This window comes from Ictidomys tridecemlineatus, chromosome 10 (genome assembly GCF_052094955.1).
Source record: "Ictidomys tridecemlineatus isolate mIctTri1 chromosome 10, mIctTri1.hap1, whole genome shotgun sequence".
Lineage (NCBI taxonomy): Eukaryota > Metazoa > Chordata > Mammalia > Rodentia > Sciuridae > Ictidomys > Ictidomys tridecemlineatus.
In genome coordinates, this window is record NC_135486.1 from 31,077,550 (window position 1) to 31,092,328 (window position 14,779).

At 42.2% G+C, this 14,779-nt stretch overlaps 1 protein-coding gene across 2 annotated transcripts in view; it reads right to left on the reverse strand.

The window, feature by feature from the left end:
* Positions 1–4,520: 4,520 nt before the first annotated feature.
* Kdm5b (lysine demethylase 5B) overlaps positions 4,521–14,779 on the reverse strand; it is a 79,052-nt gene continuing 68,793 nt past the window's right edge. For both annotated transcript variants that reach the window (XM_040276736.2, XM_005330333.5), the window contains 5 exons: positions 12,169–12,654; positions 10,500–10,611; positions 8,627–8,781; positions 6,783–7,103; positions 4,521–6,270 (listed from right to left, as the gene is read on the reverse strand). In XM_040276736.2, coding sequence (XP_040132670.2) covers positions 6,133–6,270; positions 6,783–7,103; positions 8,627–8,781; positions 10,500–10,611; positions 12,169–12,654 — 1,212 coding nt within the window. In that variant the 3' untranslated portion in view covers positions 4,521–6,132. The remainder of the gene's footprint in view (positions 6,271–6,782; positions 7,104–8,626; positions 8,782–10,499; positions 10,612–12,168; positions 12,655–14,779) is intronic.

Genomic DNA, 14,779 nt, shown 5'->3' on the forward strand with positions numbered 1-14,779 from the left:
CAAAATAAAAATTTGAACTTTTTAAAAAGGGTTTGGAGGTAGCTCAGTGGTGTATTGCTGAAAAATCAAAAAACTAAAAATGGTTAGAGCCTTAAAAGCCCTAATAATCATATTGAAGTTTGCCTAAACTAGTTTACCTCCTTCTGGCCAACCTGAACAGGACCAACCTACATGGAAAAGGCCAGAGGATCCATGGTACTTACAGAAAGCAAATGGTGCCATCTGGTGGCCACGCCAGGAGTGGCAGCTCCTTAAGTCTAGCAGTGGCTCAAACAGGGTGTGCTCAATCAGCAGAAAATCATCACTGAGCTGGGAGCTTGGACACCCAGGCACATCACCTCCAAATCCTCCTCTGATTTGCTTTCTGGACAGCGCTTTCCCTATAGTCTATAAGTCCTATAGGATCCTGGAGGAGCTTCTTTGAGCAGTGGGTGGTGTGGAGGTAGGGGATAGAAATGAAGAGAGCAAGGAAATGAACAAAGTCCAGGAATTTGTGTCCAGGGTCTGCTTTCCCTTGTGAAACTGCCTGAGGACACCAGCAATATCTGGTGGGGTTAGTTATGAAACACCCATTACTGACTACGTGTTCTCAGTCTCAGTAGGGAAAAGGAAGTAGGGTATTGGGCCTATGGAGGCGGGTGGTGGGTAGTGTTGTTCTAGTGTTAAATGCTAAATGTGGCTGCTAGTTTTCAGACATCTCTAAAACCCAAAAGCACCTCCCAACCAGGGCCACAACTAAGGGCCACATCTGTCCACTCTATTCCCTTCAGGCTGGGAGAAAGGGGAAGGTGGAAGACTGAGAAAGGAAGCAAGATCACCCACCTGAGTGCCCATATTCTTGGTTCTCTGAAACCTGTAGAAAGTTGTGGAAAGGAACCTGCAAATCAGAGCAACAGGCTCTGCCCTTAGAATAGGGTGCCTAGATCAGTCTCACTTCATTCCCAAAGTTCATATCTCCTAGAACTGTTTTGGCAAGTTACAGTCTTTCAGTTTTCACACCTGTGAAATAGGGAAATTGGGCTCTTTGCTACATACATCCTGAAAGGTGATCCTCAGGAACAGTAGACAAGCTTTGAAGAACACAATTCCAAGCAGACTAACTACCAGTGCATCACAGCTGCTGCAGAGGATTTGCCTCATCTGTAATGGCAGCTGTCTCCTGGGAGCTTAGAACGTTTTTACAATCACTGAACCACATGATTCAAAATTTATAAATTGACCCCAATCCTATTTCTACATTCCTTCTCTAACATGTGCATTCAGTCTTGGCCTGCTGAGCATTTAAGTCTGCTCAGGTCCTCACCCACAAACTAAAATTGTTAGTTAAATGAGTATTTTTTCATCCTTTATTTTTGCAGTACTGGGGATTGAACCAGGCAGTGGTGCTATATTATCTAAATATATCAACCAGTCCTTTTTAGACTTTGAGACAGGGTATTGAAGGTATTATCAAGTTGCAAAGGCTAGCCTCAAACTTGCAATCCTTTTGCCTCAGCCTCCTGAATCCTTGGGGCAGAGAACAGCAGCTTCTAGCCAAGAAAGTTTGCCAGGAGCTGAAATTTTTGATGTATCCTAAATACAGCAAATAATGTTTCCTTGGAAAGGCTTTTTTTGGGGAGGGAGGGGTGCTAGGATTGACTCAGGACCTCCTGCAAGTTGGGCAAGTGCTCCACCACTGAACCGTATCCCCAGACCCAGAAGGGAAATTTTTTTTTTTTTAAATGTCTCTGTTCCTCCTGAAGGGAAAGCAGAAAGAACAGTCCTTTGGCCTCCACTCACCTGAAACAGATCAAATGATCTCACCATTCCAATTCCACTTTGGTAAGCAGTAGATTATCCTGAAAATTAAAAACACAAACTCACCGGATCACAGCCCTTCACCTTATGTAATTAACCCAAAACCAAAACAGGGAGCTGGATTACCCATTCTGCTGTTGGCTGAATATTCCACTTATACTAAGGAAAATGTACAGGTGCGTTTCAATGTCAGCAGTATTTAAACATGAAAATTTGTTTACATAAATTTCAAAGTGAAATATATACTTTACAAATTGTTTATGCCTTAAAAAATAGATTTACAACAGTATTGCTTTATACAATTTTTTGTTTAGGCAACTTTCAATAACATTTCCAGTACAAGTTACACATGAAACCTTTCAGAGAATGTGAAGAGTCTTAAAAAGCCACGAGCAGAGGACTGGGAACACAGAGTCACCAGAAATGAAGCCATCGCTCTGGTGTTTCTTAGACACTAGTTAAGGAAGGACCCCAGTCCTTAAAGGATTTGACACTGAGATCTTCACTGCTTTCCTCAGATCTTATTCCTAACAGGCAGCATTTCCTCAGGGGGGAATTCAGTTTTACACAGCATCACAGCAGGGAAAAGCCAACGTAATATAGGCTGACCTCTAGCACGTGTAAGTAAGCCTGTTACTGAGTGACCAGCTCTGGTTCAATGCCTGGCAAACAGGCAGACTCAAAATACTCAGTAATTTCATTTCCTATTACAGGAATATAGCACCTGTGATCCATTCCAGACTGAGTTGAAACCTAGGTAGGTTGAACCCACAAAGACACCCGTGGGCACTAAACACCAATCAAGGCTTATTTCAAGCTAGAAGCAGGTCTTAATGGACTGCCTAATATCAGTGAGGGGGGGGTGGGGAACCACAGGGGTGGAGGGCAAGAGGTGGGGGCAGAGATCCACTACAAAATGGTAAATAGATGCCAAGTTTTAGCCCCTTTCAAGTTGGCATCTGCTTTCTCAAGTTTATCTCCCACTGATACCCAAAAGATTGTGTTGCTTTTTATGGTGGGTATAATGGCAAATCAGGAGCATCTCATTACTGAAGATTCAAAGCCTCAAGACCTCACATCTTATTTTCTTAAGCTCTGCATGGCAGGATGAAGCAGGGTAACAAGTCTGTACCCACCTCCACTACCAAAAGTGGCACCTCTGCTTTAGGTTTCTTGAGATAGAAAAGTGAATCCTACCTCTTAGAGGGCCGCAACGAAGTTGGTGATAAAGATGTTAACCTCTCTTACAGCTAGTCCAAATGACACAGTCTTAATTTTTCCCCCAGGCTGGAGGCTTGTATAAGAAAGCCATTTATTTTATATAAGAAATCCCTTAAGTGGGGCACAGTGACACATGACTTTTTTTCCCAGCTACTTGGGAGGTTGAGGCAGGAGGATTGCAAGTTTGAGGCCAGCCTCAGCAACTTAGCAAGACCCTGTCTCAAAGTGTAAAAAAAAAAAAAAAAAAAAAGTGGCTGGGATGTGTGTGGCTCAGTGGTTTAAGTGTTCCTGGGTTCAATACCTAGTACCAAAAGTGGACTGGGACAGGGGGTTGGGGGGTTCTGGGGATGTAAGCTCAGTGGCAGATCACCCCTGGATTCAATCTACAGTACTGCAAAAAATAAATAGAAATAAAAAAGGCTAGGGACACAGTCCAGTGGCATAACACCCCTGGGTTTAATCCCTGCTATCAGTCAGGGTAGGGAAAAGAAAAAATGGAGAAATCCCCGAGTCTGATCTGGAAGAAAAAGCAACCACTACATCATGTGAGAAGAGACAGCACTCCTCATCTACGCTTTGCTGGCGAAGTCCCCAGACTTGCTCTTCACCAATAAGTTCCTCCTGGCTCAGGCTCTACCTCCCTCAACCCTTCTCTCTGAGCTCAGGGGACTGCAGAACTACTGAGATGGAAACTCAAGTGTCAGTTGGTGTGTTAGCTTCCTCATATTTCCCGTAAGGTCAGAGGTTTCTCTGGAGTCCAGGCCAGTTTTTAGATAACAAAAATTAGTCTGGTCACATTGGGTACCCAATGGAAGCAAAAACGTGCTCTGTTCATTTGCAGTGTTTGATAGTGTGCAAGATAGCAGAATTGAAAGAAAAGGCCAGGCGTTGTCATTTACTAGCAGTGTAACTGTAGGCAACCAATGCTGTCTATATCTTTAGCTTCAGCATTATTTAAAAAAAAAAAAAAAAAGATGATCAGTGGTTTCCACCTGGGGGAGGGGTGGCTCAAATACACACCTCCCTATCTTATCCCCTCAGAGATGAAGATACTACCTCACCAAAGAGGCTATTGTTGGAGATTGTGCACAACTTACAGATGAAGAAAGACTAGTGGGGTTGGATGGCGGGGAGGGGTGGGGGTGGCTTGTACAACATGGGTGAGAGCTTTCTAAAGGCAAAGGCTTTATTTTAGCAGCAGTCTTCTTTGCCCCTTGCAACGCTGGAGGTGGAACCCAGGGTCCTATGCACAAGCTACTCCCAAGCCCAAGAAATGTCCTCTTTCAAGCTTGCTTTCTCAATGGAAGGTGAGGACTAGGTCAGCTGGTATCTTGTTCCAACACCAGGGGTGGGGTGAGGTGGGGTTAAGAATTTGGATACTAAAAAGGCCAAACCACTGTTATTCCAGATTGTGCACTGGAAGCTATACATTTCTCTTGGCCCCATAACCCCCATGAGACAAGGAGAGACATCACAACAACTGCAGGAAAACTGACTAGAAGTCATTCTTAAAGAGATTTAATTATTTGAATTGCATAAAAGGGGGTAGTACATTTAAATCTCTGCTACATCACAAACTGCTTTTTGTTGTTTTATTTTATTAAAGACCCACTAGAGTTTTACCGTCTGCAGGTTTATGGCTATAGAATATGGGAGAAAGAGGAGAGGAAGAGCGAGCAACAGTTTCTTCTGTTGACCAGGATGCCCTCTCCACTGCAGAGGAGAGCTCTTTCAAAAGAAAAGGAGGGAAACAGCTGTGGCAGTCCACACCCCATAACCATCCAGCTCCAGATCCAGAGTTAGAAAGGGACAGGAAGGAAACCAGGAAGGCGGAGCCTGGGTGTTTTCAAGTTTCCCTTTTGCCCTCACACTAAACCCAACCCTGTATGAGGATGAAACTTCCTTAGATTTCCTTCCAATATCTTAACCCTAAATCAAGTTTCCCTGTCAACTGAAATATAATAAAGGTGTCATTTCCACAAGAAGGACTGACTTGAGGATTGACTCACCAACATTCTGAAGTGTTTATTAAAATAGAGCATGGCTTTAAAGACAGGTTCTAGTCTTCGAAGACTGAGGGGTTCTTTTAGTGGGGCCTGGAGGCATATGACCCACCAAAAAGAGCAGGATGCAAAAGAAGAAACCCCCAATTGTTCGCAGGCATACACTCACTGCCACCACAGCCTGGCTGGGCAGAAGTCAAGGCAAGCAACCCCTTCTGGTTCTGCAAGTCCACAAGGCAGAGGGGCAAAGGAAGCTGTTCTAATGGCTCTAAATAACCAGCATATAGTGTAGTATTAGGACCAAGGATTTATTCCACAATATAAACTGCAACATTTGATACAAGCTACCAAAAATAGGGGAGGGAGGAAGGGGCAGGGAGAAAGCCAAAATACAGCTGTGGCAATTACTTACAGAGCAGTCTCTTTTCTACATCACTAGTTCATCAGTGACACTAGAAACTAGACATTTGCGTTCTGTACATCAACCAAATGCTAAAGCACCAACACACTGTTCAGGAGTTTGTTTTGTTTTGTTTTAATTCCAGCCACTGAAACCAACATAGAAGTTATTGCTCAGATAAATAAACCTAGTCTACCAGAAAAAAGAAAAGTGGATAAAGAAAGGAAGAAACAAACAAAAATCCCAAAAGTGGAAAAACTTAAAATTCCCAATGTGGTAACAGAGTAAACAAGAGAAGGATTCCTCAAATGAGGATTTACTGGAATTTCTGGTGCCCCTCTGGGCACTGAAACCAAGTTGGGTCTTAATCCGGTAAATCCCAGACAGAGGTACAATTTCAATGCTGTACATGAAAAGGTGCAAGCTTCAATGCCTTCCAAATTGGTGGAAACCCCTGCAAAAAACAGTCAGCTTTTCAAACCTCAACAACCACAAACAGCTCTTAAGGAAAAAAATACAAAAAGTGTCAAAAATTTTTTTAGTTGTTTTTTCTTTTTTTCAAAGAGTTCTGGAAAAATGATCCCATGAGGAATAGAAATAGCACCGTGTACAGACTGGCTTGAACACCAGTCCTGTAGCTTTGCTGAGATTTGAGGAAATCTTCTTGGTTGGAGTCCTGAATTACATTAAGTGGGGGTGTTTGTTTTGTTTTTACTTTCGGCTTGGTGCGTCCTTCCCAGTACAGCGCACACAGATGTAGTCTTCTTTCTCTGCCATCTCTGGAGAAACACCAACACAGACCTGATGAAACCACTGATTGCAGCTGCCATCACACTGGACCCAGTCCACCTGGTTACAAAGAGCAGGAAGATGGGGTGTTCAGAGGAAAGAATGCCATTCAAAATTGGGCAGGCCAGCCTCAAGATATTCAGGCAGTTTGCCATTAACAGCCACCGTCCCACCACTGGGACCAAACGAGTGTAGCTGGCCCACCAGCCAAAGCAACCGAGTCAAAGTCATCTTCAAGTCGTGACTGCTTTGGGGTTAAGACAGTGCTGCCCTGTGACAGTAAGCAAAAGGGCATTACGTCAGCATCCCTCCCACCTTCTTAGCGCCGGGACGGTGAAAGCTGGAGGAGCAAGAAAAGGAAAAAGGGAAGAACGAGAGTTTCTTCAAGAGAAGGGAGGAGAATCAGGAACGATGGTAAGAGCAGAAATATCAGTGGGGGGAGGACTGAGCAATCCATTCAGATCAGCTCAAAGCAGATAAGCAGAAGAGAAAGCCCCAGCGAGATGAGGTCTAGCTTACAGGGTTTCTGAGTTAAGGGAAAGCACGTCCTCTACGGCCCAAACCTCACTGACCTCATCTCCTTCTGGCTGCAGGCAGCTCGAAGCTGGACAGATGGCATCTTCATCCTCAGAGTCTTCCTGTTCCGAATAGGATGTGTCTGAGGGCAGGGAATGAGTTTCGGCAGAACGAACTAACTCATAGCTACGCTCTCTCTCTAACTTGAAATTGTTCATGTCCTTAGGGTGGCTCAGTTTGATTTTCTTCTTTTTGGGTGTCCTCATTTTTTTAACTCGATCCCACCGTTCACTGGAGAGGCCTTCTCTCTCCAGGCGTCTCTTCAGTTTTCTCTCAAGATTGTTGATTCCATCTCTCTTTCCTCGACAGCAATCATTCTGGGTGGAAGATGAGCAAATTCAATTTTAGCCTACAGTTTCCCTACTACTAAAATTAGTGAAGCTAAAGGAAATGGGCGAATGAGCCTTACATGGTGGTACACACCTGTATTCCAGCTACTTAGGAGGCTGAGGCAGAAGGAACACAAGTTCAATACCAGTCTGGACAACTTAGTAAGTCTTTGTCTCAAAATAAAAAGGGGTGCGGATGTAGCTCTGCAGTTGAGCACCTGCCTGACATGTGCAAGGCCCCAGATTCAATCCCCAGGACCACAGAAAGGGAAAATAGGTGAATAAGAAACCAAATTATTCCCCTGGTGAATATCCTGCATCCTAAACATCACCACCACCTCCCCCTCCAATCCTATGAACAACCATTTGACTTTAACTTCCTTCCCTCCTCTCTGTTAGTGCTACAAAGAACACTAGGAAAAAATAATAAATAAAGAACGATTTGCCTTAAATTACTCAACCAGCACCAGGAGATGCAAGATCCTTCCAAAGATTCTTTTCATCAAATCAGGGAGTGACTGGCCACTTACATAGTTTCTATCTGGGTGTTTATATCTCCCCTTTGATCTGCTGGCTCCTAAGGAACCAAGCTATTAGTTCCTTCTTTAAAACCATACACACCTACCCTTCATAGGAACATTATCTGAACACAATCAATAATGGTGCTAGGGGCTGGGATTGTGGCTCAATGATAGAGCACTTGCCTAGCATCTGTGAGGCACTGGGTTCGATTCTCAGCACCACATATAAAAAAATAAAATAAAGGTCTGCCAACAACTAATAAAAGTATTAAACAATAATAATGGTGCTATATTATTTGCTATCATAATGAAAAATAAATCCTAAATGCTGGTATTAGTCCTTGTATTATCTTTCATGAGATTCTTCCCTAATATGGCTTCAGTCTTCCTGGTAAGTTTCTATCCTGACTATTTTCAGGGGCCTGAAGTGCCAGGTCAGTTAGTTCACTAGAAGGAAGCAGAAATAGTACCCTTAACTAGGCTAAGAAATAGGACAGTGTAGAGAATCCTTCAAGTAAGCCAGCATTCAAGATGAGCATCCTCAATCTTCACACCAGCTGCCTTGTTCAGGGAGTAGCAAAAGCATTTGTTCAATGTTGACTCTGGAAGTATCTTTGATTTTTGAAATTGTTATAATTAAAAGCCCTCTCAGCTATAATTATATTTTCAACCTCTTAGTATTTCTGTGAAAGTCAAAAACAACACTAACTCTCATGGTAACTATTATCACATGGTAATGATGAAACACACACCTTACTAAAAAGAAATTAAAAAAAAAGAAAGAAAGAAAAGAAATTCACTCAGTCACCTCAAACAAGACCCAAACATAGGCCATAAGCTTAAACTGTAGCAAATGGTGGCTGGTGCCTACCTTCTCACTGACACCCTTAAGAGCAAGCTGTAAGGCAGACACCTGGCACCCTTCTGTGGATCAAAAATAATCTTAAAGCCTTTGTGCTTCTGCTGCCTCCAGCAGCCTCAGACACTCACCTTCTCACCGCTGGGTCTAACTGGTGAGCTTCGGTCAGTTTGCTGAGCAGGGCTTGGCTTTGCAAGTAGAGTCTGGTAAAGTTCCTGAATTTCAGGAAGGGATACCTGGAGCAACTGGGCTTCCATCAATAGCTCATTCACTTCTGGACTGATGCCTGTTTAAGACCAGACCCAATCAAAAGGATGACAACAAAGAGTGTTCACACATGTGCATTCAGGGCTATGAAATTTACAGAAGGACTGCCTTTCATACCACTTCCACCCTCTATCCTCCTTAAATGGCATTCAGTTCAAGCTAGATTCACTTAATATGCCCAAAGCCCCAAACTAGATTTCCTAAGACTCCTTATTACTAGAGAAGTATTAACTTCATCCCTTTGCTAATTGCTAATACAGAAAAGACAGTACCTCTACCCTGACAGCTTCTACTAGAAAACTCAGAAACAAGCTGCTAGCCCAGGGCATGAATAATCTGAGTGGATCAAGGGGCTCTGACCACAAGACTAGATGCACAATGAGAAGGTGTGACTAAGGCTCAGGATTCCAGCTGCAGCTTTTGGCAGAAATCATGGAGTAGTCATTTATAAGTAAGAAAAAGGAGGTAGGCCAGGTATGGTGGAGCACACCTGTAACTCTAGCTACTCAGCAGGCTAAGGCAGAAGGATCACAAGTTCAAAAGCAGCCTGGGCAACTTAGCAAGACCCTGTCTCAAAAGAAAAAAAACAATTTTTTTAAGGGCTGGGTGTAAACCAGTGGTGCAGCATCTGCTAGTATGCATGAGGCCCTGAATTTGATTCCAAATAAATTGGGACAGGGTAGGTTTCAAATGTGTATTATCTCTGAGATCCTCCACAAATCTCTTAGGTAATTTAATAAGACAGTCCATGATTTAGCACCTGACTTAAATACTTGCTGTTTAATTATTAATTGTATGGGACTGACTCTTCTGTCCCTGAAAGCAATAGACAAGGCCTTTCTCTGTTTCTTTTGCACTTATAAAACTTAAACATTATCCCTCTTCCCTACCTAGTGAATGCACAGTAACCCATATCCTACATTTAACAATGAAGTTCTGCTGGGTGCAGTGGTACATGCCTGTAATCCCAATATCTTGGAAGGCAGAGACAGAGGATTGCCAAGTTTGAGGTCAGCCTCAGCAATTCATCAAGACCCACAGCAACTTGAAACCCTGCTTCCAAGTAAAAAAATAAAAGGGCTGGGCATGGGGTGCAAGCCTGTAATCCCAGTAGTTAGAGAGGCTGAGATAGGAGAATTTTAAAGCCAGCCTCAGCAACTCAGTGAGACCCTAAGCAACTCGTTGAAACCCTGTCTCTAAAGGGCTGGCATGGGGCTGGAGTTGTAGTTCAGTAGTAGAGCGCTTGCCTGGCAGGTGTGAGGCCCTAGGTTCAATCCTCAACACTAAAAATAAAGATATTGTGTCCATCTAAAACTAAAAAAATATTTTTAAAAAGGGCTGGGGATGTGGTTAATAGTTAAGTGCCCCTGGGTTCAATCCCGGGTAGCAAAAAAATTAAAGGGGTTGGGATGTAGCTCAGTGGTAGAGCATCCTGGGTTCCATCCCTAATACCAAAAGGAAGAGAAAGAAAGGGGCTCAAAGCTGATTTTCATTTTATTTTTTTCCCTACCACAGAGCTACATCTCCAGCCCTTTTTATTTTTATTTGGAGACAGGGTCTCAATAAGTTTCCCAGGCTAGCCTTGAACTTCTTGCCTCCACCACCCTAATGGAAGTTTTTTATTGTACCTGATCCTCTACAACAAAATACTTGGTTGCAAGATGACCTGTTACTCTCCAGCCCTCAAAATAATAGTAGTAGTAGTAGTAGTAGTAATGATAATAATGATACACAAACCATGGAGAGGGACACAACTCCGTCCAGTAGAGAAGGGAGAGTGTAAATATGAGGTCCTATTTTCCCAGTCATCAGGCAAGGAAAAAGATGTTGTACCAGGAGGCTGAGATACCTAATGGAAGAAAAACATCTTACAACAAGGCCTTTTCAGGATTAAAAATACTGGCACCAACCTAAGGAAAGTAACTTGGGTTATCAGGAAGGTAACTGGGAAAAAGAAAGACTAATTCTCCCAACTGAAGAGTCTCCTGGTGTTTCTAAACTGACCAACTCAACAATTCTTTGTCTGGAAGATCAAGCCTTTAATCTTCCCAGTTTTACTTGGACTGAATTCAGAAAGGTAAAGAAGACCACTGGGAAATAAGCCCCTTTCTCGGAGAACAGATCATATAACCTTATGTAATTATCCTTATTGAAGATTACAATACATTTAAACGCAGTCAAGTACCCCTCTGAACAGATCAAAGGAGAATTTGTCAAAATCATTCACATCCACCTCCCTATCTTCTCCTGTATTTAAAGGAAATAGGGAAACATTCCTTCAACCAAGATTTAATTTATTATTAACAGTTGTGTCCTTTTGCCTTTACTGATATAATCCTAGCAAACCCTGTGTAAAAAAACACAAGCAATTCCACGATATAGATAGCCCCAATTTATCTATGCAGTGAGTATTTAACTGATCATCTGGTATGTGCCAGGCACTGTATTTACTTTTAAGGCCTGGAAAGAAATACAAACACAAAAAAAAACCAAGGAAACAAATATGACAAAGGCTTTTTTGGTTCCTTAACCCTTAAGTTGCTAAAAATTTAATTCATTTAGTTCATCTCTGTGTTCTTAATGGCACAAGAGCACTGTAATTATCTCTGATAGAGAAATATGTACTAGATTTAAAAGTCAAATTATAAAAAGACTATTGTCATTCTGACTATGCTTTCCTGGTATCTTCACATTCTTCTCCTGCAGCTTCAATAGAGGAAGACAGAAAACGGCCTACCCTTCCAGTGATGGTCAGGGAATCTGGCTTTCGCAGAAAGAATGCACAAGGTATCGAAACCCACAGCCTTTCTACTGAAGAAATAAAGGACTCCAATACTTCCAAAAATTATTCTTTCTCAAAGGCTGAATACACAGAAGGCAAGAAGCTCTTCCACTCTCAGCAAATTCCATGAGGGAAAACGGGGACAGGTGCCAAATTTGTAGTCAAACAATAATTTAAAATACACACATATGGGCTGGGGTTGCGGCTCAGTGGCAAAGCATTTGCCTAGCATGTGCGAGGTATTGGGATCAATTATCAGCACCACATATAAATGAATGAAATTAAGGTTCATCAACACCAAAAAAATTTTTTAAAAAGATATATACACACATGAAATACACATTTGGGTTAACAGACATATAAATGGAAAAAATACTTGTATATATGAAAAGGTGAACATTTGTTCTGTGGAAATGGAGTGCCTAGGCAACAACTATTAGGAGCAGAGGAAACTAAAAGGATATGGCAGATGAGCACAGTACTTCAAGTAGGAAGCTGTAGGTGCTGCGAGTGCTGGTAACACAAAGTGATTACCAAGGGAACAAACAGTGACACCAGAGTTAGTGACACCAGGATCAGGAGAAAGGTACAGAGATTCCCAAAACCTGAGGAGTCCAGACTCACCTTGTTGGTCTCTGACACCTGTCCTGCTGAGGCTTGCCATCTGCTATATAACAGTCCTGAGCCCACACGGTCTTGCACAAATTTTAGATTCCCTGACGAGAGCAGTTGCTGGGCTCTGTGTTGCCAGTTCACGGTTCTTTCAATCATGTATCGAAGTGCATCTCCCTCAGGAAGGCGAACTCGGATACGCTGCAGGGAGGCCAGCAAGGGAAGAATTTTCTCTAATGGAGGTTTCTCTGACCTCCGACAATGGGGACAAAGCCAGATTCGGAGGCTTTGAGAAATACTGGGTACCGCCACACAGCTAGTGTGGAAAGCATCCCTGCAGAGTTCACACTGGATCATAGGGGTAGCTGGGGCCTTCTGACATAGGCAGACTTTCATCTCCACATCTTGGGCAGGTGACAGCAACTTCCCTTCATTGGCAAGTCTAAGAGACTGCAAAGCTTCCATTTCCCTTAGGCGAGCTTCCCCAAGTGTTGCCATCTGAAAAGAGAGGATGGTATCATAAAGAAATTGCCTTCCCCAGAACTCAAGGTCCTAGTAGTTAACAGAAAGGGCTCCACAGTAGTTTATCTGCATTCAAAGCCTGGCTCAGCCTCACATTGTAGTGCAAGGAATGTGGGGAACATATTCCACTCTATATAAAATAGAGATGAAAATAGTGTGCACCTCATAGGACCGCAATGATGATTAGCTATGATATGTGAGATAGATCACTCTGCCTGGGGCATAGGAAGCACAGTATGAGCAATTACTTAACATACATCACTTCTTAAAAATCCAACATCTATGTGCATTTATCTCCTAAAAAATTTACTTCTCTGTAAATATTGAGACTATTTTTATACTCCATGTGAGCTCATTTCTGAGGCTCTCCACTTGTTTTCAGTCCCATTAGCTTTTGCATTCTTCTAGAAAGGTACATGAGATAGAGGTCTCTTAGGCCAGCCATTACACAGTAAAGTATATGTCTAACTGCTCTTGAATGCTGAGGTCTTCCATGTGTGCTGAGTACAACAATTACAGGCAATGAAACCAGAGTCCTCATTAAAAAAGAAAAAGAAACCTTTTAACCAGATTTATTTTTTTTCCTCCCTCCCTCCCTCTCTCTCCTCCTTCTTTCTTTCTTTTCCGTACCAGGGATTGAACTCAGGGGTGCTTAACCACTGAACATGTCCCCAGCCTTTTTTTGAGGCAGGGTCTCACTAAATTGCTCAGAGCCTTGCTAAATTGCTGAGGCTGTCTTTGAATTTTTAATACTTCTGCCTCAGCTTCCAGAGTTGCTCATACAGGTGTTTACCACCACGTCCAGCTCAGATTTTATTACGTGTACACATGCATACTAAAACTAAGATCATTTAATGCAAACACAACAACAAGTAATCTGCAAAGCTGCCGTTCTGCAGCAAATTGAATGTATTCATAAAGCCTTTTTTCTTTATTAAAGAGAGCCATGACCCAGCAGAGTTCAGTCACCTTGTCTTGAAAACGAACACAAGCAACTTCATAGTCATTAAGCTGAAATGACCATTTACAAGCTGCCCATAAGTGAAACTTTTTACATGCACAGACTAAAGCACTTTCTATCTTAAGGTCTCCAGGAAACACGCAAGCCCAAGCATTACAGATTTATTCACTATCCATCATGAAGTAAAAGTAGAGTATAAAGGTGGCAAATTCAAATTTGTACCATGTCAGAGTTGACCATCACCTCAACCAAAAGCTGGACCATTAAAGCCCTCCTCTAGCACATTACTAAAAGAAAACAGATACATGAAGGGAAACAGATTTTTAAAAAAAAAAAAAAAGCTATTAGATGAAGGATCTATTCTGTTTTCCCAAGTCTTTAAAATGTTAATTTGTCACAGGTGAAACCATTCCCCGTGATCATATCCACCCATCCTCCTTCAGTCACACCATGAATTATAAGACCAGAATGAATTATTGTCTCTTTTTGGGATTGAGGAAGAAAATATATGAATGGGGCGGGGAGGGGCAAGAAAAAATAGTTCCAAAAGTATACTAAGTGGTAACAAACCTGTGATGTATTTTTTTAAAAAATCTTTTTGTAAATGAACATGATGTTCAGCAATATATACGTTATCTAATAACAAGGTGCCCTCTTGTAACCAAAAAATGGAAAGCAAGTGACTGACCTTAAAGGGTTCTGCCATGCGTGCATAGGAGGAGCTCTTAAACCAGAGTCCATGGACTAGATGGGCAGAGACTGACTACACACAAAGTTTCAGACAGACATATATGCATTTCAGGGAAAAGGGACTATGACTCAGTCTTTACAAAAATGAAGCACAGATATAATAGTGTAGTTCACTATTATATCTGTGAACTACAGTAGCTACACCAAAACAGTGCTTGGGTTGCAGAAATATATAAATATACACCAAAGAAAGAATGTGTCAAATATATAAATAAACCAATGCAATCCCACATCCATCATAAGAGGTCAGTGAGCTACAAAAAAGCAAACAGGAGAAAAGGTGCCCTGGCCCAAACCTGAACCCATTCAGTCATGTTCCAACAGCAGGTTGCTTGCTACATATGTTATGGTCAACAATAGACTGTATATATGACAGTGTTCCTGTAAGTT